Source organism: Zophobas morio, unplaced genomic scaffold (genome assembly GCF_036711695.1).
Source record: "Zophobas morio isolate AGI-343-1 ecotype UQ-CSIRO unplaced genomic scaffold, CSIRO_AGI_Zmor_V1 ptg000243l, whole genome shotgun sequence".
NCBI lineage: Eukaryota > Metazoa > Arthropoda > Insecta > Coleoptera > Tenebrionidae > Zophobas > Zophobas morio.
The window spans coordinates 326,769-350,575 of NW_026972347.1; the positions used below are offsets into that span (position 1 = coordinate 326,769).

Genomic DNA, 23,807 nt, shown 5'->3' on the forward strand with positions numbered 1-23,807 from the left:
CCGTTCTTTATGATTTTAAATTCTATGACAAATATTTTTCGAACCTCTAATTTCACGTTAAATTACTAAATAGTATGACCGGGCTTTATTTTATATTGGTTTAAATCAATATAAAATTCATGTACTGCTAATTATTGAAGAACCCCCTCCCGAAAAGTGTTATAGATATTAAACTTAAATTACCTTTTTTTTTAAAATAGATCGAGATTTCTTTTATGTTGTAAGGTTATGTAAAGGATCTATGATCATTCAAATCAAAACTGAAGAACTGAATAATATTTCTTAAAACTGAAGGCAAAGTTTCTTTAGCCTTATGTTGCATATATTCTTATATTAACAAGCCTGCAGAAAAGATATTCACTAAAAAGTGAATCTCCTCCTGAAGTACGTAAAACAAATTTTTGAAATTCTAAGTGTCTTTAGCAGCTTTAATAGTGATAGCGCAACGGCACGTTAGCTGGTTATGAGACAAATAACACAAAGGCAACTCCAGTAAAGGCTTTATTAAGTAAGTTAAACTAGCATGTCTTTCAAATATTTGTAAAATTGCAGATTTAATAATATGGGTTCCAATAAGTGAATATCTTTTTCTTTGAATTTTTCAAATATTTCAAAACTTGAAGTTTGTGCTGAAGTAATTATGTAATATAAATTTTAAAAGCGGTATATTTCACAACAGGAAAACAAGTATTGTTACTTAAAGCTTCTAAAAAAGTATATAGTTAGGATAATCAATACTGTACTTAGATTTACTTAGTGCAGGCACAACACGCCATAAGGAATCAAGACCTAAAGAAAAGAATCGGTAGATGAAGGTTGTGGAATTAAAAAAGGAATGCAGTTAGACAAGTGCAAACACACGTACTTACTCCGGTGTATCAGCAAATTAGCATAAACGAAGAAGCCATGTTTTTTAATAAAAACTAACTGAGTTCAATAAACGATACGTCAACAAATCTAACCAAATATTTTTAAAATTCCTCATCCATGATAATTTTTTATATACCCATTTTAAAATTCATACTTTCAAAAATATAGATTATACTAAAAAATATTTTGGGTCGGACTAACAAGAACAATATATTAATACATTCTTTGGTTCGGCGCAAAGTAGCTGGGGGTCCTCGAACTAATTTTAGCTGACCTCAGGGCTTCTTATACATGGAGGCCCTACGGTCAAAGGCTCTGTGATACACTCTAATTAGCTTGAACCTTTAGGCTGCTTTATAACACAATGGTGTTGAAGGGGGAGGCCGACTTAATTTTTCATCAGGTATTATGACATATAAATAAAGCATTGTAAGTTATTGCTATTATATCTAACATTATTATCTTTGAAGATATCAAGCGTTTACTTTGGTATTTATGATGACCAGGAACTTGTTAAGTTAAGCGTTAAAGAAATAACCAACCCCATTCCCTTAGATGACTTGCTTAATCCTACACAAAATGGCTTGTATGATCCGGCTTTAGGGCCTTTTAACCCTGGAGACATGTAGTATACTTACCCATACAATATTATTTAATCTAAAATTTTTCAATTTTTATTTTAATTAAACTTTGCCAGTTTACCTTTATTTTTCTAATTGAACAATTTCTTTTAGATGCAAAACTTGTTTTTTAAGTTATATGCATTGTCCGGGTCACTTTGGTCATATTAAGTTGTCGCTTCCTGTTTACAATCCAGTTTTTTTTAACACAGCCTTTCTGCTTCTTCGAGCTTGCTGTTTTTATTGCTATAACTTTAAGGCTAGTAGACTTGAGGTCTACGAACTTCGTTCTCAATTATTGTTGCTCCAGTACGGCTTACTCAAAGAGGCCATTGCCCTACCATCGCTGTTAGATAGTTACATGGACAGCTTGGAAGAAGCGGTTGATGAAAATAATTTGGGGAAGACCCGTATACACTGCATAGGTATAAATATTTTTTTACTTTATACTATTTGATTAGTATTCATTCTTTTTTATCAGATTCACTTTTAAAAAGAGTTTTTAACGAAAATAACATTTATAAAGAAAATAAAAATAAGTCTGTCAATACTATTCATATAAATGCTTTTAGACAGAAATTAGTCGCAGAGTTTTTAAAAAATTCAAGCTTTTCAAAATGTAAAAACTGCTCTGGCATTAACCGTGTGCTAAAGAAAAACAAGTCGAGCAAAGTCTATGTACTTCCCCTAACTCAGAAGGATCGAAAGAAAATGCTGGCACATAAAATATTTCTGCTAGATAAAGAGGCGCCCGACTCAGCTTTTGTTTTGAACCCGAAAGAAAGTATTTTGCAGGAAGAGACAACACTTCTTTCCGCACACAATGCTAAATTATTGCTGGAGAAAGTGTGGGACACTGAGCATCCTTTGCTGTGTAAGCTCTTTCGTAAAAGCGTCTTGAGAGCGCAGAGGCGCCTACCGTCAATGTTTTTCATCGAAACTTTGGCCGTTTCGCCTCCTCGATTCAGGTTGGTTATTTACCTCATTTTCACATAGAAGTTTAATCTTTTTTTAGGCCCATCTCTCGTTTAGATGAGAAAATTTTTGAGAATCCCCAAACAACCTCTTTAAAAAAAATAATTGAGACGAGCAACCAGTTATTGAAGACTCGTTATGAAGTTTTTCAGGTCAATAAAAAAAGACAAACTGAAGGGGCAGAAGAAGGCAATGAGAAGGTTTCAAATATGCAGCCTGGACTTCTAACAATAAAGTTTACTAGTAAACTGTCAGCCCTTGTTTGATACGTACCTTTTCCTTTGGAGTAAACTGCAGAATGCTGTTAACGTGCTAATTGACAGTTCTTTAAGCAATACCAGACAAGCGCCTCCTGGTTCTATCGTAATTTTTATTTTTCATATACACTTATCTTGCGCGCAGGAATTAGACAGCTTTTGGAAAAGAAGGACGGCCTCTTTCGAAAGCACATGATGGGAAAACGCGTGAATTATGCCTGTCGCTCGGGTCTGGCGATTTAAATAACTGTTACCTGTTGCTTCTTATATGCTGTTTGCGTGGGGATCACAGTTATATCGCCTGATCCGTATATCGGGACTCACGAGATTGGGATCCCCATGCTCTTCGCCACGGACTTAACCTACCCCCAACCGGTGACAGCATGGAACATTAATGAGCTTAGGCAACTCCCTCTTGTGTCTTTCGGCTCCTTTGAGAATAATGTACTGCCATCTGACGAAGGCAATTGGTCATCAACGGCCCATTGGTCCATCCAGGAGCGACTCACCTCATCACCGAGAAGAATGCTACCATCGCACTCGGGAACATAACTTTAGAGCAGCGGACGGCACTTGCAAACCAATTACTGACCCCTCCAGGTATACGCACTTCTCTTTTTATCCTAAAAAACCATTTAGTCGTAGAGGCTTTGTATAGAAGACGGATATTTCTGTAACGGGTCCAACAAAAAAGTTCTGCGCCACATCAAGAACGGGGACATCGTCCTGGTTAACCGGCAGCCAACCCTCCACAAACCCTCCATCATGGCTCACACTGTTCGCGTGCTGCCCGGAGAGAAGACCCTGCGTCTGCACTACGCCAATTGCAACACCTACAACGCCGACTTTGATGGCGACGAAATGAACGTGCATTTTCCTCAATCTGAGCATGCTCGCGCCGAGGCGTACTTTATAGCGAACACTGATAACCAATATTTGGTGCCCACCAGGTTGCTTATGCCTGTTGATAATTTCGCTTTCGCGTGTGTTTTGATGACTGCGCGCCCTTCGACAGTGGGGCCCCGTTGCGAGGTTTGATACAAGACCACGTTTGCTCTGGAGCCGTATTGACTGCACGAAACACTTTTTTTTGTCGAGAGCAGTACCAGCAACTTTTGTATGCAGCTCTTTCAGATCAAGAATCAAAAGTTAAGGTTGATTCCTGTTGTTTTTGTTGGCGCTCTTAGTACAAGCATAATATTAGCGTCTATTATTTAGTTACTCCCGCCTGTGATATGGAAACCCCAGCCTTTGTGGACCGGAAAGCTTTTGGTTTCGACTATTCTACTGAACGTTACCCTGAGAGACCGTGACGAATATATCGGTTTTACTGGTCATCTTTCATGGTGTCATCGCTTGAGAGACTGCTTTATTTGTTAGGCATCTGTTTAAATAGTATCAGCAAGACACCAGCACATGTTTGGGGCCCAAACTGTGAAGAGAATGAAGTTGTTGTGCGAGGCGGAGAATTGCTGTGCGGGGTTTTGGATAAATCACAGTTTGGTGCCTCCTCTTATGGGTTCATCGTTCTTGGGGCTCTCTCTCCGCCTGCCTAGGACAATCGTTATAGACTGGTCCACGCCGTTCAGGAGCTGTACGGCGGGGAGGTGGCGGGTGCATTGCTTACTTCCCTCGGGCGTTTGTTTACGGCTTATCTTCAGTTTCGTGGCCTTTCTTGCGGTGTTGAGGGTAAATTATTACTTCTCATGGCCTCCTCCTAGTCATTACATATTGTATACTAGACTTGGTGCTGACCCGCAAAGCTGAAAAGAAGCGAACTGAATTTCTCAAAAGGTCGCATTACATTGGGAAAGAAGAGCTCGCTAACGTGTCCTGCAATGCCTCCGTTTTAACCGAGGAGAGAGCTTCAAGAGAAGTCTTACAAGAAATTTATCGGAGCAGTTAGTTATATCATTATTTATATTTTGCCTTAAATTCTCACTACTACTTTTCTTAGGCGAAAAGATGGCTGCTTTAGACGCCGCCATGAAGTCAAGCCTTAATAAGCTTACGAGTGACGTTATTTCAAAGTGTCTTCCCGTTGGGCAGCGCAAATCTTTTCCAGGTCCCGCCTTTATACTAAGTTGCTGCTTGTGCCTCCGAGGGTTGATTGTTTGCAGCCAACAACCTCTCCCTCATGATTTCAACGGGAGCAAAGGGGAGTTCGGTGAATTTGAGTCAAATTTCTTGTCTACTTGGCCAGCAGGAGCTCGAAGGGAGACGTGTCCCAATCATGAAGAGGTCCGACTACACCGCTTTCGCTTTTCTTCTTACTCTAAACATGCGTCAGTGGGAGATCTCTACCCTCGTTTCTTCCCTACGACGCATCCTCTCGGAGCTCCGGCTACGTTGTCAACCGTTTCCTTACTGGCCTGAAACCGCAGGAGTATTACTTCCACTGCATGGTAAAGCAGTGTACTATCGACCTGCACCGGAGCTTCGTTATTCTTTGCAGGCTGGTAGGGAGGGTCTTGTGGATACTGCCGTGAAGACAGCTCGCTCTGGCTACCTCCAAAGGTGGGTCACATAGAATTTTCTTCTCTCTCTTTCTTCTCTTTTTACTGTTTATCGTCCTCAGGTGCCTCATTAAGCATATGGAAGGGTTGAAGGTTGCCTATGATCTTACTGTGCGTGACGGCGACCAATCCATTATTCAGTTTATATACGTTACGTTCACGTTCTTTGCTGCTTTGTCTTCTACGGTCTCTATTATTTGTTTATTAGGGGGAAGATGGTATCGATGTTTTAAAGACCTCGTATCTCAACAATTTCGACTTTATCAAGATGAATGAATCCTCGATGCTTGTAACGGGCGTTATACACACACTATAAATGCACCTGAAAACGTATATTATAGGCGAAACTAAACTTTGTGCAAATGCAAAGAGCAGTAGACACAACTAAAGCTATAAAGTATTGGAAAAAATTGAGAAAGTCCAAGCGTAGTGGCAATCAGCTTCCACCCGTTTTATCTGTTTACTCGCCTTCACTTTTTCTGGGATCTGTTTCGGAGAAGTACGTTCATAGCCCCTAAATATCTCCTTTAGCATTTCCATCCTCTATAAAGGTTTGCAATTGATATGAGAACTTTTATTTCCCGCGACAAAGAGTGTAAGACCAAGAAAGAAGCCGTTAGTCGCCTTCGGTGGCTGTCTTACGCGAAATACCGCCAGTGTCTCGTGGAGCCCGGCGAAAGTGTGGGTCTGCTTTCCGCTCAGTCTCTTGGGGAGCCCTCCACCCAGATGACATTGAATACTTTCCATTTTGCTGGCTTTGGGGCTATGAACGTACCTGCCTGTCATACTTTTCTCTTCATTCGGTTTATATTTTTATGAAAGGTGACTTTGGGTATACCTCGACTGTGTGAGATCTTAATGACGGCCAGCCGTAACATAAAGACCCCGATGATGCGCGTTCCCATAAGAAGCGGCCCTCGTTGCAAGGAGCTGGCGGCTAATATCAAGCACAGGCTGAATAAAATAACCCTTTCCCAAGTCTTACACGTATGTTGGTAGTAGTCAAGCATCTGCCCCACTGCTTCCTAACCGATAATTTTTGGAGAATGTTGAAATCGTTGATTGGATCTCCGTTGATAAAGAAACGGGAATCCAAAAACGCTTCTATCGTGTAAGACTTAATTTCGACAAGGACGTGCGGAAGATACCAAACCTGGATCTTTGGTTTCCTTAAAACGGCCTTTGCCTGCTCCTTGTAATAACTTTTCCGCTGTAGCACTTCCACTCTACTGAATGTTGTGGAGAACAGATTTATCCGCCTTCTACTCACATTGATTACAAGAACTTTAAAAATTAAGTCATCTTTCGTGCGAGTTAAGAATGCTGATCTTCTTGATAACACCGGCGACTCCAAGGGCGCCGCTGACAACCTCGGAAATTCGGGGGTTGATGGTTGACCTTTTCTTTTTGTTTATATGTATTGGTCACTATTCTTCGATAATAGAGGATGGCGAAATTGACATCGAGGGGGGATCAGACCACCACAAGGAGCCCTTCACGACTAACCCCATGCAACTTAAAGAGGAAGGCCTTCTTTACGATGCGGAAAACCTTTTCACAGCAAAACTTCTTTCATTGCCTTGTCTTTGATTACTATGTTTACAACAGGAGTCTGACGGAGACAGCAGTTCAAGCGACCAGGAAGAAGGTAGCACACTCTCTATTGACAACGACTCGGACAGCTCTGCCATTTCTGACGATGACGACAAGGCAGTACAGTTCGCACCCTCTACTCAGGATTTACCGGAAAGTTTAAACTACGGTATTGCTGAGTAAGTTATAATTTTTAAATTTGTGTAAAGTTATTCGCTCGATAGACTCTTCTTTACGCTCGAAGCGGATCGCTCGCTTGCATGCATTATCTTCGCACATTTCTGAGTATGACTATGACGAAGATGGCAACTGGGCTGAACTTACCTTGAACTATCCTGTGAGCACGCGCAAACTCCTGCTTACTTCACTTATCGAAAGTATGGCGGACTCTGTGGTTATTCGTTCTACTTCGGGCATTAATCGCTGCGTCGTCAGCGAAACTTCTGTCGATAATGTAGACCAGGCAAGTCTATTGGGCAGAAATACTTTTTTTAAAAAAAAAAAGTTGCCACCACCACTGTAGTTACTACTGCAAACAGAAGGTGTGAACATCCCCGAAATGTGGAAGTATTATAATATTTTGGAAATGAACAAAATCATTTGCAACGACATTCATCAGATCCTGGAGGTCTACGGTGCGGACAACCATCCGCTTTACATTATTCCGGGATAAATTTTATTCTTTGTAGGCGTCGAGGCTGCTCGAATTACAATTGTTAGAGAAATTTCCGAAGTTTTTAAAGTTTACGGCATTATTGTTAATGTGCGACACCTCTCCGTTATAGCGGATTTAATGGCTAGTGCGCACACACTTTTGACGCTCCACTGCTTACTGAACAACTTTATAAGATAGACTTTCGAGGGCGGTTACAAACCATTTAATAGAATGGGCCTCCAAGCTAACACTTCGCCTTTCTTGCGAATGAGTTTTGAAAGCACAATGAGTGTTTTGCGGGAAACAGCCTTGTATATAATCCACTTGCTTTTGTACTATTTCTTTACATATATAAGTAGAACTGGTGATTGTGACGCAATCCTCACCCCATCCTCGAGTTTGGTCGTCGGCAAGCCTGTAGAGTGCGGAACAGGCGCCTTTGAGCTTGTTCAAGCTTTTTGTTAAGGATCTGAGTTGTCCGGTTATACAACACATTTATTACCGAGTCGCATAACTATTACGAATAAAAACTACGTCTGAGAACTATTTTTTCCCTTTCTTTTTTTTATCATATGCATTATTTCCCGATCTTTTGTCTTGTTCTTGAGTGCAAGCTATTTCGGAGATATATGTTAAGGGTGATAAATTACTTGTATGAGTGTATACAGTCAAAAAGTAGCTAATTCTCTTGTGGCATTCACTATCTAACTTTATGAGTCCATACCATAGTATTATCAAACATAAGTAACATCCCTATAAACCGAGAGTTTTCAGAAGCATTTATTTACTGAAAGGGCTAGCAAGTCTCACCAATGAGTTCATAAAGGATCGACAGGTTTTTTTTAATTACCTACGAGAAAAAATATACTACTTCTGCAGGTAAAACTAGTATACAACGCGTAAGTCGCAGCAAGAAAGCAGCTCCAGCTACAGAAGTCGTCAGTCAAAGACTAAACAACACAGGGAAGGGACTAACGCAACCTGCCCGAGTAGCACAAAGCCGAAGCTACAGTCCATCATGACAGGTAAGCTAAAACCTACCGTAAGGCTAGAGGGGACATGGAATCCTCATTAATTTTTTAAGAGCAACTTTTACTAGCCGTGGAAGAACGCACTTATCTCTCCCCCATATATGTTGGCCTTAACCAAGAGCTTGACATAAGAAGTTATTATAATTAAAACCATTGGCTTGTTCGTTAAAGGAGCTTCTAAATTTTAATACTTATACTAGCTATCCAATTTCACCTAAGAATCATTGAGGGTGACATGACAAAAGCAACGGTAGGCGAAATTCAACATGCATTCCATAAATGGGACGGCTCCCTATTGATCAGCTTAGATATTGCCACCCATAGGTTGATCGCGAGGAATTTTATCCACAACGCGCATTTCATATAAGGGCCCTCTCTTCGGACCCACTTTAGGATAATAACCTGGAGGCAGAGGGCAATTCCCACTTCACTAATGTGCAGTAATGGCACCATAAATGGTCACTCTAACAGCCGTACTCCCACTAAGAGTGAAAGCCTACACCGTTGTCTTGGCCTTAAAAAAAACCGCTGACGCGTACCTCGCGATAACCTTAGGACTCAAAGTTAATAAGGACCTTCTACAGGTCTATTGCCTGCTTAACGTTCTACCAAGTTTAAGAGAAATTGTTTCCCACCGTGCATCACACACTTATTACTCTCCGAAGTACATAGTCACTAGTCGCTCCCCTAACCTTAGCCCAAAGGACTATAATAACCGTATTAATAAACCATTGTTGGTAAGGACCCCATTGTACTCTAGCTTACTATTTTCTTTTAGCTACATTACTAAGCCTCAATGTTCTTCAGTAATCCCGTTGAACTTGTAATTATCCCTAGCTGGCATTACGACTTTCGCCTCAAACCACGTTAACCGAAGTCAAAGAATAAGTATCGTAGATTAATGCAATGCGGTTAGTATAATTTTACTATATATTTGTCACTCTTGCACTAAATATCGTCAAAGCAAAGTTTGTCAGTTTCTTAGTTGCTTGCTCTTTGGAACTTAACGTGCCTTTTGTTTATCTGTCCATCCGCCACTGTTTTATCGGTGATTTTGACTCCAGTGGCCCTCGCCTTGAAGTAGTTTGATTACTTTACTACTACGTAAGAAAGTTAGCAAGCATGACTCTAAGAGTAGCTTCATAACTATTTTCCACGTTACTTTTACTTATAAATTACTGACTAGTTTTAAACAATTCTTTTTAATGTTGGATGGTTAACTACAGTAAGGTTCTCTACTTTAACGGAATGAAACTAACTAGCACTCGAGAAATGCCAGCTAAATTTTTCAACTAAATTATAACGAATAGATATTTGTAGGTTTTTTCTTTTTTATTACAGTTTTGTATCGGTGGGGGAGCCATCAACTGACGCAAAGACCTCTGGTCGTATTCCGCAAATCGTTCTCACAGTTACTAATACCCAGTTTTTAAGCCTGTTAAAACATTGTTTTAGTAATCACAAAAGTTTACTGTACTATTTGAAAAAAAAATCATTTATTATGATTTAATAAAATGTTCTGGTTTTCATTTTTTTTAAATGAAATTTTTAAGAAAATGATTTGTCTACATATGTCAAAAGGGGTGGCTAATGTGGTAAAGCTTTGAATTGTTTATTTTTTGGAACCATTAAACTTTTAAATTTACGGAGAACTATAAATACCGTGTAGGAATAAAAACGTTGTTGAGCATAATTAAAACATTTGTATTATAGTGTTTTTAAGAAATGTTTTCTCTGTATATTAAAATATTATAAAGCAAGTAAATCTTGGTTTTGTAGTTTTCATAATTACTTATAAATTTAATATAGAAAGGTAAAACAGGTTTCGATATGTATAAGGGGGAAAGAAAGCTTTAATAATACTATGGGCGGGTATGCATGGCTGTTAACACAAATATGCTCGTGCCTTGTAAATGTTGCTCTTAACAGTTGCCTTAGAGTTAAAGTAGCTACCTTCTATATTAATATGGAACCTTTTAAATACTTTCATGGAGGTTTAGATAAAAAGTCAGCCCGTTTAAGGGATTCATCAAAGTTCTATAGTAGTAAAGTAGTGTTTTTAAATCTTGTTTTGTCCTTAGTTTCTTGGTTTAAAGCAGTAATTTGACCTACCTTTTTTTTTACCGTTTAGAAATTGTAAAAGTAGCTTATAGAGGAAGCAGGGCCAATTTATATATTTTACTATATAAGAGTTGTAATTTGTTATTTACTAAATAGATAAAAGACTTAGGCTGACTGCAAGCGGTTTGGGCGATTAAATAATCTTTTGTTATTGGTTTAAGATAAGCACGCGACAATGATTGAAACCGTTTCAGTTGGTCGTTGAAGTACGTACAGTTTATTTCTTTGCCATTATCTAAACTCTAAAGGACGCCCCTAAGTTTGATGCCCGACTCTCGGCCGTATATTTTTATTTTTTTCGTTTTATTTGTTTTTGTTTTAAATCCATATGATAAATGTTAGCTTTACCTATTTTGCCACTTCGTTGTACAGTTCATATCAGCAATAAATATTTTATTAATTTTTATTATTATTGGTTAAAAAGGAAATATTTTGCTTCCCTTTTCCCAGGAGCTCATTACGTAGGCCAGCAAAAGAGCAATCACAATAGTTTCGAAGTTGAAGTGGAGATAAAAGTATTATTAATCCCTTTTTTTAAAATTTATTGTTATACTAATGTTTATGATCTTTATATTTTGAGTGATATATTTCCCACTTAGCTTTCTTTGTTTAAAATTTTTATTCTTTCAGCATGTAGATCTTAGTGATTCTTTTTTATGTGGTTACCTTCGCATAGAACATCTTACCGAGGTGGTAGCCGTTTTTTCTATAATTGTTTTTAAAGATTACTATTTTATCCTCATTTTTTTTCTTTTAAAGCTACGACTTTTGCCACTTATTGAGTCACAGTAGTTTTTGTAATTAAGTTATAATTATCGTTAATATAGGAGTTTCCAGTTATCACCACATTTTTTGAGGCGGACATTATTGGAGAGAAGTACTCCTTTTTGACAAGGTATGACTCTATTAAATGGTTTACAGTTTAATATTGTTGTAATTTCTTTGTAATCAGAAAATGGGATACTAATGAAGAGGTAGACCGTAAACACTGGGAGAAGTTCGAGCCCTTTAAACAATACAGCCAAGTTTTTAACAACGAAGATTTCCATTATGACTTTTATAACTCGCAGTACATTTTTATGAGATGGAAGGTTACTGTTGTGCAAGAAAATAAAATAAAAGCTTGTTTGAGCTTCTGTGTTAACAAAATTTGTTTATTATCAAATATTTACTGCTGCTTTTTGTGTAAAATTAGGAACAGTTTCTTGTTCCCGACCATCGCATAGAGGACATTGCAGGCGCGAGTTTTTCAGGCTTCTACTACATTTGCTTTGATGTTTTTATCTAAGCCTCACTTTTTCTTTTTTCTAGCATATGTTTTTTATTGATGGTCTACTTTTTTATTATATTTTTTGTTTAGCGAGTCTCTGAAACTTTTCAGGGTTTCTACTACCACCAGAAGTCTCAGTGGTAAATATATTGTTTTATGCGTAAACTTTTAACTGTTTAATACGTGCCATCAGGTTTCAATCTCTCAAGTTAAAACGCATATTGAACAGAACCTTTCCGGTATTTGAGTTTCGCTAGATTTTACAATATCAAGTTTATTGTCTGCAGCACCGACTTTTTTAGGTGTAACTTATTTTATAATAAAGATTTGTGTCGCGTGGGAAGTGTTCTTTTATCCTTATACTTTTAGAAAGAGTTTATCGAAGTATGATTGTTATGGTCTCAAAGAAACTGAAAGGGATATTTAACGTGCTACAATTATAAATCGGGCTTAGATCCCGCGACCGGTCAGATAAAATAATAGAAAAGCTATCAAATAATTGTTTCAATTGTTTGTTATTTGAGAGCTTGGACTATTTGTGCACACTCGACACTCTGTTACCAGCTGGAGAGAGACTTGAAAATGAAAACAAATTTAATGCTTTATACTTTGATGTCACAAGTATTGAAAAGTACTCAAATGTCGACTCCAATCGCGCAATAACCTGACAAATTTAACCTTGGATTTCGTAGTGTTTACACATTGGACGCGTCAAAATGGCAGGCTTAAACAAAATTGCTAAAAAAAACCCCCAAACCCTTAAGTTCAAAAGGCCGTTGATACTAGTACCTACCATTTATTATAGATACAGAATTATTGACCGATGTTCAATAGTATTGTTAACACTAAGTAGTAACACTAGTTTACCAAGCGACTTATTTAATTTTTTTAAACAAGGTAAACCATTTTGAATAGGTATTTTAAGCATAATCTTTTTTACGTTGCTATCCTAAATACGTAATAAGAAGAAAAATGATTACCTTAAAATCCAGCAGTGACCACGATGTTTAAGTAAATTGAGTGTGAGCCTGTTATTTTCAGAAAACATATTAGATGTTAGCACATAAGCTACTCTTAATTGATTAATAAGTCTTGGACTCTTATCATGCTGTCTAGAACATACTTTTTTAAAAAGTACCCTTAGGCAGGTTATTATCAAAATAGATAGCTTTATTTTTCCATAGATGTGGCCTTGAAAAGGCAGCCCGTTTGCAGAGAAAGAACCGCTCCGAAGCCTCTCACGTGGGGGAGTTAACTTAAGCGGTTTTTTAAGTTATTACACTCTTGAGGACTTTAGCAAGCTAGTGCAAAAAATAAATATATGATCCAAATGAAAAAAGGAGCAGGGGTTACTCTCAGATCTAAACCCCTTAACTAAAGCAGCTGGCAGTCAAGTTCGAGACTTGTTCAGAAGAGGAAATAATTCTAGATGAACCGGAGATCTATGTTTAAATTTAAAACATACCGGATTAAGCAATGCATTAGGTCCCCAAAAAAAGACCTGGCTTGTAGCAGATAAAGTTTTTAAAATAAACTAAAAAGTAGCTCTTACCCTTATTTTCTTGTTATTTACTTACACTTAGACAACAACGGTTATTTATGTATTTATAAAGATCGTTTTTTAGGTGCTCAAATGAGTTACCATCTCCAATACTCGAGCCCTCGGGCAGATTCAGTCATCTAGGAGTATGAGTTAAGCTATCAGCATATTACGTGTCCCCCACGTTTAATTTAAGTTTTTACCGGGCACTACCACGTCGACCAAGGTTTTTGTGCGCCCCCCTCAAGACCTCTAACATAGGTAATCCTCTTAAAGATGATTAGTGTGTTCAGTATCCGTTCGTAAAAGAAGACGGCATTGAATTTGAAGCCTGTTTAGCGGCCCAATTCATAGTTCGCAGTGTGGTGCATCATGGCGCCTTTGGTAAGAAGTGCAGAAATTTACTTTGTAGCACATGGAGCGAGGACGCTCATGTCGGTAAGTCGAAGGGCCAAGCAGTAAATGCATACTTCATAATCGACCGAATAAACAACGCATATAGACTTGACTTTTTGGGCAAGAAAAAGCTTACTTATTTTTTTTTGCTACACATTTGATTATATACACCTCACTTAGGTCGCTGCCTTGACCTTTGGCACCATGTAATTACACGCGAACGCCACGCCAGATTACAATGATGCCCTCTAGGTATTTCGCTTAAAGGCATCTTGAAATTCCATGCCTTTGAAGGTCAACAGCGGCTTTCAATGTCGATACCAGCTAGCAAGAGCGTCAAATTAAAAAGCTATAGATGTTGACATAGCAGGCCGGGTAAATTTAATGAATAATAAAATATTCTATGACCAGAGTAAAGGACTCCCCACCTATAAAATTTTACTTGGAATAGGTCTGTTGCTCTTATAGGAGAGGTGATAAAGAGAACTTTGCGATCCCTCGCTGCGAGACAAAGACAGTGGAGCGTCCACTCGCACACTGTGATTGTTTGGGTGCGACTAAAGCCTCGTAGTTCAAGCGGGATTGATAAATTGGGCGACCTGCGTCACAGACCTTAATGTCGTACTCGTATAAACGCTTTTTTGACGTCGAGAAAACAGTGCTATTGGCTTTAATAATAAAGTAAGCTCAAGTAGTTTACTTGCTCAAGCGGGTAAGTAGTTGAATTACAGAGCGTCCTTTCCAAATTTAAATGAAACTTTGGTAAAATTTCATGAGCGCCAACCACCGCCTTTAAACGGTTTAGAAATACTACTCTAGCCGCTCGTCCGTGACCCTTGGGCTGAGGGTAGGTGTTTAGCCTTAAAAACCAGTTGCAGGGGTCTTTGGTAACCTCGCGGCTACCACAATTTTTCCATGGTACGCGCCATAGTCACTACCGGCAATTGGATCTCATCTATTATATTCATTTCCAGAGCGTAAGCTGTTTTGGCAGAAAATAAAAACTTGGTTTAAGAGCGCATTATGGGCAATATTGAGTAGGTAGACAGCATTGTCCATCACTTTTAGCTAGAAAACGCTATTGCGCAGTGGTGGATGTGAAATATGCGGTATATTCAACTTGCCACACGAATTCCCAAGAGTAGGCTCGACAATTGCTACCCCGCCTCCACATTTTATTTGTCTATTTACGATTAACATTATAGGTGCACCATCAACTTTTTCCTAATGCGTTAGGTGCTACTTTATCTTCCACACGTTCAAAAAGCTAAAAGCACTCGGATGACGCACCGCGCTCGTATATTAGCGTCTTTAGAACCTTAAAAAGGCAGTAAACACAGTTTATGTAACCTTACGTGCCCTCATAATATAGGTGTGAGCTTCTGTCATCACATCATCAAAATCGGCAACCCCTTTGCTTAGTAAAACGGAAGTTTCCAGCAGTGTCAGGAACGACCGAAGCGCCTATTAGGTTCTCGGGTTTATTTGCTCTAATTTGTACCACTTGAAAATTATCTTTAATGCTTTCTTTCCGTCGCCCAATTCGGGCAGGATAGGTGATCATTTCATGCAACCCCTTTATACTCGTTAAAAGACATTTTTAAAACGGCAAATTTAAGCGATTCAGCGTAACTCTAAATTCGAGTTTTCAGCAAATGTATTTTTATTACGGTTTGTTGCTCGACGATCCTTTGCGGTTAAGATCTTAGCGTAGAATGACTGAAAATTTATGTACAGTAAGTGCTTTAAGACCAAACGGCGTTGAGCGGTTTATTGGGGTCTTATGAATTGCAATCACACTCACGGGCACCTGTTTAGCCAAGAAGAGGATATTCTCTACTGCCTTAACCCCCTGGAGGGATGGCAGTGTTTTTAATCGGTGTTAAACTTTTTATCAAGATAACAACTCCCCGCCGCTAGTATAAACTGATCCTGGTGAATATCAAATGGTGGAAAAGTTAATGGCACAATCAAGAAGGGTTTGCTGACAACGCAATAATCTTTTCGCTTTGCAATTACTCCTGCAACTCATGTTTTTTTATGTTGGACCCCCCCTCACATTCCAGGATAGAATTAGGATGGTCGACGCGTTTGTGATTTAAAATGCATTACTAACAAATCCTAAGTCTCTTGTTATTGTTGCCAGCTTTGAAATTATCAGGGTGAATGACATTAGGGATTTTAGGAGACTCGGTGTGATTTTCCTTTTATGGGGCGCATATAGTTGGGGTAACGATACAACAACGAGCGTTAGGGTCGACTAGAATTTCCTGCTATCAATGACCTCCGCGCGTCACACTTGCAAGTCGCGGTAGTTAATGAAAAGGGTCACGCCACAACCGCTCATCAAGTGGGTGTTTCATGCAAATGGCGCACTCCGCAGTCAAGTGGTCTTTACAGGATTAACACATCGTAAGGAAGCAGCGGAGAAGCTTGCAATATGCTATGAGGTCTGGCAACCTTGGCATCAGTCAAGGCGTTTGCTGCTTCGTAGTTCTTCCACTCCGATTTAATTAATGAGACACTTTTCATTTTTAACAATATTGGCTGTCCGGAACAAAGTAGATGCAATAACACTAGTATTAACGGACGCTTCTCCGTTCATCGTTATTAATGTCCTTAGTGTGCAGTCGTGCCACTCGAAGAAGTATGGATGTGTGATGCGCGCAGATCCGTCTCGACCATCAAATTGTTGAGTTCTCAATAAATTTCGGGGTCAAAAACATGTAGGTCTTTTCCTCAGACAATTAATCAATAAAGTGTTGTAATTCTGATTACGCATGAGCGTTTTTATAACGCTCGTTTATTAGTCGTTGCCGAAAATAATTTAATTCTACTTTTGCGTTTTAGAAAGGGTAGTGAGGGGGGGGGAGGGCTATGTCGCAGGATGCTGCTACAAAAAATGACTGTTCGAGTGTAATAAGGGCAGTGTAGTAGCGGTGTCCACCTATGACTACTAAAGCTTTTGAGGTATCTCTAAGTATCTAATAACTTTAAAAATTGGCATTACTAATACTAGTGTTATAATTACTTTATTACACTGATGTACTTGTTACTATTAACATTACCACACCACAAGAATTTTATTTATTCAACCTTATATTACTATTATATTTGGTACTATCATTTATATTATTTAATAACGCTCTACCTTAGAATTTTTGTTCATAGGTATTTACTTTATTAATCTTTTTCAAGGTTAATAGCTTCGTTTTCTGTAGCCTTTATAGTCTCACTTCCTTTTAATATTACTTAGAAGACCTGAAGCTGTTTAGAATCTGTAAGGGCGAATAATAACTTTTATTGCTTGTTATTAATCTAAGTTCCTTTTAAATTCTTTAATAATAGCTAAGAAGTTAGCTTTACGTGCTCACTGCTCGTCTTCAGCAAAAGGAATTACTATTTAAGTAAATATATATAAATATTAAGCTTGATAAGCTTGAGTGAGGTTAGCACACCTACCTACCGCTCTTCCTATAACACTAACTTAAACCTATATCCAATTGTACTTTCACTCACGTTGTTAGCTAGGAACCAACCACTTTAAAGAGGCTAAAGGTAAACGCGTATTATTTTTCTGAAGAAATAATCGAGATCTAAAAAATATTTTCGTAATAGGAACTATTTCCTCATCTAAGTTATGACATAGAATCTTACGTAATAATGTTAAAAGAATGTTTCACCAGTTCAAAAGGCTAGTCAACTTAAGCATCAAATTACGAATATTGTCAAGATCCCTGTATCACGACTACGACACAATATAACTCGTAGGTCTTAAATCATTCAAATTATTCAAATATAAAAAAAGGGGAAAAAAAAATTCATCACTAGGGTGTCTATTCTTTAGTGCCAATATAACCTTAAGCCCTTGATAATCATATGAAATATTAACTTTCAATAAGAAACAGAATAAAAATCCATATGAAAAAATTGGAAAGCGAGAGGCGGCCTGTCTTCGCTAAAAAATAGAATGTAACTCTTTAACCTTTACCATTGCAGGCCTTGTCTAACATAAATAAAAGTTACGGTTAAGCGCTTCGAATAAAATCCTTTTAAGAAAACTATTATAAAGTCCTTTTTAACTATAAACGATAGATAGTTAAACATAAAAAAGTAAGGTAAGTTGACAAAGTATGGTGATAACTTAAAAATATTTATTAAAAACTCAATATTAAGAGAATGCGAAGACACAAAAACTCAAATAATAATTTTTAAAAGCTCCGCAGTACAATATTTTTATGCTTTGGACTTCTTTTTTGAAGTTAAGGCAATCTTTCTGGCTGTTGTAAACGTAATTAACCCCTCAAAAACAAATTAACACAACATAAATACCTGGCTTCGGCTTTTTAAAACAATTCCACGGGTAATCCTTCAGTTTCTAATAAAACAAAAAAATTAATAAAAAGATTTAAGGCTCAAAATACACAGCTGAAATATAGTTTAAAGGTATGACTATAAAATAGATAAGCAAATTGGACCTCTTCAAAAGATTTTATGTGCCCGATGTTTTTCATGTACCTTTGTGCAGCAAGGAAATCCAAACGCACATCTTAGCAAAAAGTAATTTTCGCATATAATGTGGTATATAAATCATATATGCAAAAAGTTTTGCAAACTTACCTGGATCAACGTAATATTTAACAAGTTCAGGGCCAATCCTCTTTCTTGTAAGATACTTTACTCCCGATCTACAATAATTTTGTATAAGTATATAATATAACCTTTTAAAAATTACAACTTTATGTTAGGTTCCCGAGAATTGTAAAAAGGCCTCTCAAACAAAATATTTTTAAAGTGAAACAGTTGATTATTGCTCGGGCCAAACTTGCAGGATGTTTCTCCTATTATTTTGGGCACCACGGGTAGTAAATTAGGCTTAGACATAACCGGTAATCCCGTAATATAAGTCAAGCTTATGCTAAATGGACTACAGGTTACCAGACTATCATCCACTTACAGTGAGGAAATAAAGCTCTTTCGCTCTTTTTGTCTGCATTGCAGAAACCAAATTTAACGAGTCCTCGTGTATAGTCAAGTTTTAACGCAACCGTACAAATTAAATCAGAAGCCTATTAAGAACTTCAGCTTCAAGCATTACCTTTTTGCATATTAGTGAATCAGCATTTTGAATTGTTGAAATATTATCTCGTCTTTACATTATAATAGCACAATTATATTAGTCTGTTTACCTAGTACTATGCTAATTTTAGAAATGAGAAGAGAGCACTATTAAATTCTAACATTCGTAAGTTAGTTAAAGCATACTTTGACTCACTGATGCACTATCCAATGTATGCAATACTAATATCATAGGCCAGCTAACCTCAAATAGTGATACCAATGGTGTTATTTTGGATTACTCGCCTTTGTAAGCATTTTCACTAGTTAATTTACCCTCGTTCACCGGTAGCTTTCGGACGCCTCTATTGACTACTGATACATAACTAACTGTAGCTTCATGACATTGATCATCTCAGATAGATCGAAAGAAAGATATACTGAAAGAATAAACTTAGGTTCGGCCAGAAGTATGTAGACAGGTCAAAGGTAAACGGCGGGTGCAATCTAACAGATTAGTTATTCAATCCGGTATCGTGAGTTGTCACTGTAGCTTAGTGGTTAGAGCATTGTTGCGCAATCTTAAGGTCGCGGTTCGACTCCCGTCGGTTATAACTCGCAGTTTTCTGGTTTATTGGTTATGTGTACAACTTACCTACAAACAAAATTCTGATACAATTATCGCTAGTACCTGAGCAGTAGCATTAGTAGAGTAAAAACCAGTGGCTTAAGTCTATAATACAGTTCTCAAAAGAAGCGTGTGGCACCATGCTACATCGGACAGCCAATATAATTTAAACGCACCGCTTGAGGTGTTGGTAGCCTTTACCCTCTTGTTTACTAAGGTTGCGACCTGTGTCAAACAAAAAAAAACTCTAAAGACCCCTTATAATTGTTTTCTCTAGCTCAAAGGTCCCTGTGTAAACACAAAACTTAATCCACATAGGATCACGTATTTCTAGTCATTTGGTGTAAAACTATTCTATCGGTGTAATAATGTTATAATCATTAGTAACTTGGGCAATTACCTAATTTTAGGGGCTCTTCATCTCCTGGAAATAAGTAAGACACTGCTTTTTAATAGGTTTATATTCATAATCTAATTTTGTAGCTTAGCTTAAAGGTGGTTAAAACCGGACCGCTATAGGTTGTGTTTAAAGCAATAAATGATTGGAACTGTTCTTATTATTGTGAACAGTAAAGGCGCCAATAAATATCCTCGTGAGCCCCCTATAGTTCGCTAAAATGAAAGTTGCGTTATCTTGAATACTGAATAAAAATCCTTTAATTGAGGATGTTAAGACTCGATACCTTAATAAATGATTTCCTGCCCCTTAAGGTGGGCGTCCGCTTTTTGGCGTGGTGAAAACCTAACAGAGGAATGAGTACAAAGCTCTATCAACGAAATAGGAACATCCAGTTGGGTCGACCCGTACAATGAGTTGTAATGCCGTATCTTATCAGTCACCTTTTTAACATCTAGAAGTACGAACGCGTTGACCTTTTACTATTTAAGGCTTTAGCTACGTGCTCAATAACTTTAATAGCTTGACTTATGCACTACTAGAAAATTTTCCCCTCTTAGCTCTTTCTTGGGTAGGTACTAGAAAGTTATTGTAAAACTATACACTTAACTAAAGCCCTGTTTTTTTAAGTTATCAAATACAGTTAAATCGCAGCGTTTATATAACTACGTTAAGTTATTTGATTAATTATCTCAATTAATTTTGGGTTATAACGTGTAATTAAGTTACCATTAAAGAAAAAATTTTTTTTAAACATGTAAGCAGCAGGCTTTATACAATTCGTTTTTAACTTTGTATCACTTTAACTTTTGCAATATTTTGATTTATTAGCAGGGAATATTCTGTATACCCCTGGGGCCTTGTTGTGACTAGCTTTCTATCACGAAAGGGCGGTAAAATCAGAGTGTTAAGTACAACCCATAGTAAGCCAAACCATGTAAAAACTGTTATATTTTCCCATACTCTAAAAAGTGATCGCCCACTTTGAGGGGGCAGGAAAATTAAGAGTCTATCAAGCTAAATAAGTAAAACCATCATACTGGGTCGAGAGTTTTTATCATAGCCGGTTAAAAGCACTGAAGCGCGCCTTAAGCTTGTGCGCGGCTGTTTTTTTTCAATCTTGGATTGTTAACTTTGCCCTCATAACTTCTATTAGAGTTTTAAACGAAAACAAAGTCTGCCGTATGTCCTCTCTCTGTGTTTGGTGCGAAATAACGGCGCGGTGTCGTGATAACATCATTTTTGAACTTAAAAATTAAATTTTTTTTAATAATCACCTAACAAAGTAGAATATTGATTGAAAAGCATTCAAGATATGAAAAACACGGGTAGATTTACAGATTTCAACTTTATTTTAACGAAGGAGAATAGCAGTCTTGAATCTATTATATATGGCGAAGAGATTCCAGAAATTGCTTCCGATGAAGAAGGCCTTGCAGGCACCTATGACCGTACTTTGCTTAACCAGGTTCTTATTTTACGGTTGCTGCAGCCAGCATAAATGGTGTCACACTTACCGCTGGGCTTATTTTCATAAAATCAATTCACTTTTGCTTTCTAACCTCCAAGAGTTCACCGGAAAGTTACACTGAAGAAAATAAGGAGTCTAGTCAGCAGATTTCAAAGGTTTTGGATGAGTTTGGAAGTAAATATTACAAATTGTTAATAGTTTTTTACTTTTAAATTGTTTTTTCACTTTCATAAACTAACTTGACAGTTATTTTCTAATTTTATATCTTATATTTTGCCTCTTATTAATGCGGTATATCAAGATAATAGCCTGGAGGGATTGAGTTTTGAACGGCCAGATGAAGTTAGTTAGTTAGTTAGAATTTTTACTGTTACATCTAGCACATATACTAACTTTCCAATCTATTTTTTAAAACTTTAAATAAATATAAAGTTATATATATATAAAACTATATATTCAGCTATTTCTAACTTAATAGCATTCCTTATGTTAACTAAATTATTTGTTTAAACCATTTTTTTACAGAAAATTCAGTCCGAAAATTTTACCAAGCTACAAGAGGTCCTCAATTAAATTTTTAAGAATAATTAGTAAAGCTATTCCCCTCTTGTTTTCAATAGAAAACTATTTGCCTAAATATACCTTTTTAAAATAAGTTAAAAGAGCTAACGTTACTTTGTTTTTAAGTTTGATATATAATTGTTCGATACCAAATCATGTAATGTGTGGTTGCTTTACCTGCAAAGTGTCGTTGATGTAGGAATATAACACAGTTATTATTCTATATTATTATAATAAGTGACTTCTCGTTTTAATCCGAGCCAAGAATTAGAATTTAACTTCTAAGTATTGAGTGTATAACTCTCACCTTTTGATCTGGTCATTCTTTAGATAATATAAAACATTTTAATTTGTATCAGATTGTTCAATTAAGTTTTCATGTGTAGTACAAACTTTATTTATTAAATACTTTTAATAGTGAAATTAATCCTTTTTAGAGTCACTAGAATTAAAGTTTATATAAATCCTAGAGGTAACGAAATTAATTAAAATTTATGGAAAAATTATTAAAATTTTTTTAAATATAACTTTTAGTGAGAATTTTTTTTTTGTTAAAAAACATAGTTAATGGTGATTTGAGCTTTTGAATTAATAAGTCAGAAGGGTTTACCTATAAAAAACTGGTTATTTCGTGAGACCATTGTGACTTTATTTGAATACTCTGTTAAATAATATATGAAAGAATGAAAAAGTAAACATTTAGTAGATTACTGTGAATCAGTTTATCAAAAAATTAACCTTTTTCTTGGAGTATGTAACGAATTTTGCAAACTATATTGTTTCAAGTTACTTTATAATTTTTTTTAAATTTTTTTATAGGTAAAAGAAACTTTAGAAGTCGAAAGTAAAAGTTTACAGCTAAATTCCAATAAGATTGACGACTTTTTTTTTCTTTTTCCGAAAGTATCATATATACATGTAATAAAATTTTTATTATTAACTACTCTAAAAAGGATTCTTTGCTGGTAGCTAAGGCCTTGAAGGTTAATACTAATTTGCTTTGATAAAGTTAAAAAGGTCTTACTATTCCGCTGCTCTCTAAAGATGATTAAGCACAGAAACCATGTGATAGCTCATTTAAAAAAACACGTGGAAAAACAAGACAGAAAACTCGAGTACTAATTTGTTTGCTGATATTTGTATTTATAAATAACAAGTAGCCCATGTTACACTAGCGACTGTTTAAATCAGCTTGAAAGACTTAAAGCCCAAGTTCGAACTAAAGATTTAATTATTGACAAAATTTTCAACGATCTGAAGGTTCTTGCTTTTTTACAAAATTCGTTAAATTATTATTTTAATTAATGTGAGTTGTTATAAGTACTTTTTACCAATTTTACATTTCTTATTTGAAAAGAAGCTTTCTTATTTTTTTTTTTAATTATTATTTTTTAATAGTTTGTAAGTCCAGCTATATAAATAATAACCTAATTATTGACATAAAGACTGCTAAACAGATCAGCGAGGTTTATTTGGGACAAATCAAGTTGTTTAAATTAAGCGGGATTGAAAAAAACTTTCTTAATGAAGAAATAAAAGGCTGTAGCTTCGGCCGCGATTGATCTATCGTCTATTTACCACAAAACCAGTGAAATATGTTTTTATTTAGAACTTGAAAGTTATTTCTACCAAAATATTACCCTTAAAAACTTTAGTAAGTTGTTTGTGACAAACCATGTAGTAGACCACTCGTTGACAAAATATTTAAGGTCAACCATGACGTATGGGTACACTTGTGTAGTTGCTCTAATTGCCTTAAAGTAATAATACTTGGGCAAAAGAAAGTTATAAAAACTCTTCAAAGGTAACGACCATACTGGGAATATTTGTAGCAATACAAGAAAAGTA

The 23,807-nt window shown here is 36.7% G+C and overlaps 4 protein-coding genes across 9 annotated transcripts; 3 read left to right on the plus strand and 1 right to left on the minus strand.

Annotated features, from left to right (window-relative positions):
• Positions 1-1,213: 1,213 nt before the first annotated feature.
• LOC135146609 (uncharacterized) lies at positions 1,214-8,029 on the plus strand. The gene is made up of 33 exons (XM_064078730.1): positions 1,214-1,273; positions 1,341-1,495; positions 1,605-1,915; positions 1,972-2,458; positions 2,506-2,665; positions 2,721-2,820; positions 2,868-2,951; positions 3,015-3,126; positions 3,186-3,322; positions 3,381-3,672; positions 3,738-3,876; positions 3,941-4,046; positions 4,103-4,241; positions 4,293-4,411; positions 4,465-4,623; positions 4,680-4,787; positions 4,843-4,963; positions 5,013-5,127; positions 5,178-5,239; positions 5,301-5,388; positions 5,447-5,527; positions 5,580-5,737; positions 5,790-6,009; positions 6,061-6,225; positions 6,284-6,402; positions 6,455-6,630; positions 6,683-6,771; positions 6,856-7,000; positions 7,056-7,294; positions 7,355-7,466; positions 7,521-7,627; positions 7,685-7,797; positions 7,846-8,029. The coding sequence occupies exons 1-33, from the start codon at positions 1,235-1,237 to the stop codon at positions 7,949-7,951; spliced, it is 4,863 nt and encodes a 1,620-aa protein (XP_063934800.1). The 5' UTR covers positions 1,214-1,234; the 3' UTR covers positions 7,952-8,029.
• A 2,814-nt stretch (positions 8,030-10,843) lies between these two features.
• On the plus strand, positions 10,844-12,677 carry LOC135146612 (glucose-induced degradation protein 4 homolog). 2 transcript variants are annotated; one of them, XM_064078733.1, is made up of 10 exons: positions 10,844-10,919; positions 11,063-11,153; positions 11,269-11,328; positions 11,466-11,533; positions 11,591-11,729; positions 11,834-11,914; positions 11,999-12,048; positions 12,102-12,210; positions 12,278-12,374; positions 12,433-12,677. In XM_064078733.1, exons 1-8 carry the CDS (start codon positions 10,903-10,905, stop codon positions 12,163-12,165), a joined length of 570 nt encoding a protein of 189 aa, XP_063934803.1. In that variant the 5' UTR covers positions 10,844-10,902; the 3' UTR covers positions 12,166-12,210; positions 12,278-12,374; positions 12,433-12,677. The 2 variants fall into 2 exon arrangements, with proteins under 2 accessions (XP_063934803.1, XP_063934802.1); XM_064078732.1 differs by having other exon boundaries at positions 12,102-12,374.
• Positions 12,678-18,037: 5,360 nt separating this feature from the next.
• LOC135146640 (uncharacterized) lies at positions 18,038-18,762 on the minus strand. The gene is made up of 5 exons (XM_064078769.1): positions 18,583-18,762; positions 18,465-18,532; positions 18,323-18,393; positions 18,177-18,222; positions 18,038-18,124 (listed from the first exon to the last, which is right to left on the minus strand). Exons 1-5 carry the CDS (start codon positions 18,726-18,728, stop codon positions 18,081-18,083), a joined length of 375 nt encoding a protein of 124 aa, XP_063934839.1. The 5' UTR covers positions 18,729-18,762; the 3' UTR covers positions 18,038-18,080.
• Positions 18,763-21,052: 2,290 nt separating this feature from the next.
• LOC135146620 (uncharacterized) lies at positions 21,053-23,544 on the plus strand. 5 transcript variants are annotated; one of them, XM_064078748.1, is made up of 11 exons: positions 21,053-21,149; positions 21,217-21,255; positions 21,328-21,395; positions 21,497-21,572; positions 21,700-21,740; positions 21,924-21,959; positions 22,779-22,862; positions 22,913-22,942; positions 23,004-23,074; positions 23,135-23,219; positions 23,405-23,544. In XM_064078748.1, exons 2-11 carry the CDS (start codon positions 21,243-21,245, stop codon positions 23,519-23,521), a joined length of 621 nt encoding a protein of 206 aa, XP_063934818.1. In that variant the 5' UTR covers positions 21,053-21,149; positions 21,217-21,242; the 3' UTR covers positions 23,522-23,544. The 5 variants fall into 5 exon arrangements, with proteins under 5 accessions (XP_063934818.1, XP_063934815.1, XP_063934814.1 ...); XM_064078745.1 differs by having other exon boundaries at positions 21,217-21,395; XM_064078744.1 differs by having other exon boundaries at positions 21,053-21,395.
• The last annotated feature ends 263 nt before the right edge of the window (positions 23,545-23,807 follow it).

Bases quoted from the DNA above. Each gene is read 5' to 3' on its own strand.
- LOC135146609 (XM_064078730.1), top strand. From the start codon at position 1,235: ATGGTGTTGAAGGGGGAGGCCGACTTAATTTTTCATCAG. The intron at 3,127-3,185 runs GCAACTCCCTCT...CATCTGACGAAG, and splicing joins TGGAACATTAATGAGCTTAG to GCAATTGGTCATCAACGGCC. The intron at 6,226-6,283 runs GTATGTTGGTAG...TAATTTTTGGAG, and splicing joins CCCTTTCCCAAGTCTTACAC to AATGTTGAAATCGTTGATTG.
- LOC135146612 (XM_064078732.1), top strand. The intron at 11,329-11,465 runs GTGGTAGCCGTT...TCGTTAATATAG, and splicing joins GCATAGAACATCTTACCGAG to GAGTTTCCAGTTATCACCAC. The intron at 11,730-11,833 runs GTTACTGTTGTG...GTGTAAAATTAG, and splicing joins ACATTTTTATGAGATGGAAG to GAACAGTTTCTTGTTCCCGA.
- LOC135146640 (XM_064078769.1), bottom strand. From the start codon at position 18,728: ATGTCTAAGCCTAATTTACTACCCGTGGTGCCCAAAATAATAGGAGAA. The intron at 18,223-18,322 runs GTCCAATTTGCT...TTGTTTTATTAG, and splicing joins ACATAAAATCTTTTGAAGAG to AAACTGAAGGATTACCCGTG. The intron at 18,125-18,176 runs GTATTTATGTTG...CGTTTACAACAG, and splicing joins TTTTAAAAAGCCGAAGCCAG to CCAGAAAGATTGCCTTAACT.
- LOC135146620 (XM_064078744.1), top strand. From the start codon at position 21,243: ATGAAAAACACGGGTAGATTTACAGATTTCAACTTTATTTTAACGAAG. The intron at 21,573-21,699 runs GTAAATATTACA...CGGTATATCAAG, and splicing joins GGTTTTGGATGAGTTTGGAA to ATAATAGCCTGGAGGGATTG. The intron at 21,960-22,778 runs GTCCTCAATTAA...ATTTTTTTATAG, and splicing joins ATTTTACCAAGCTACAAGAG to GTAAAAGAAACTTTAGAAGT.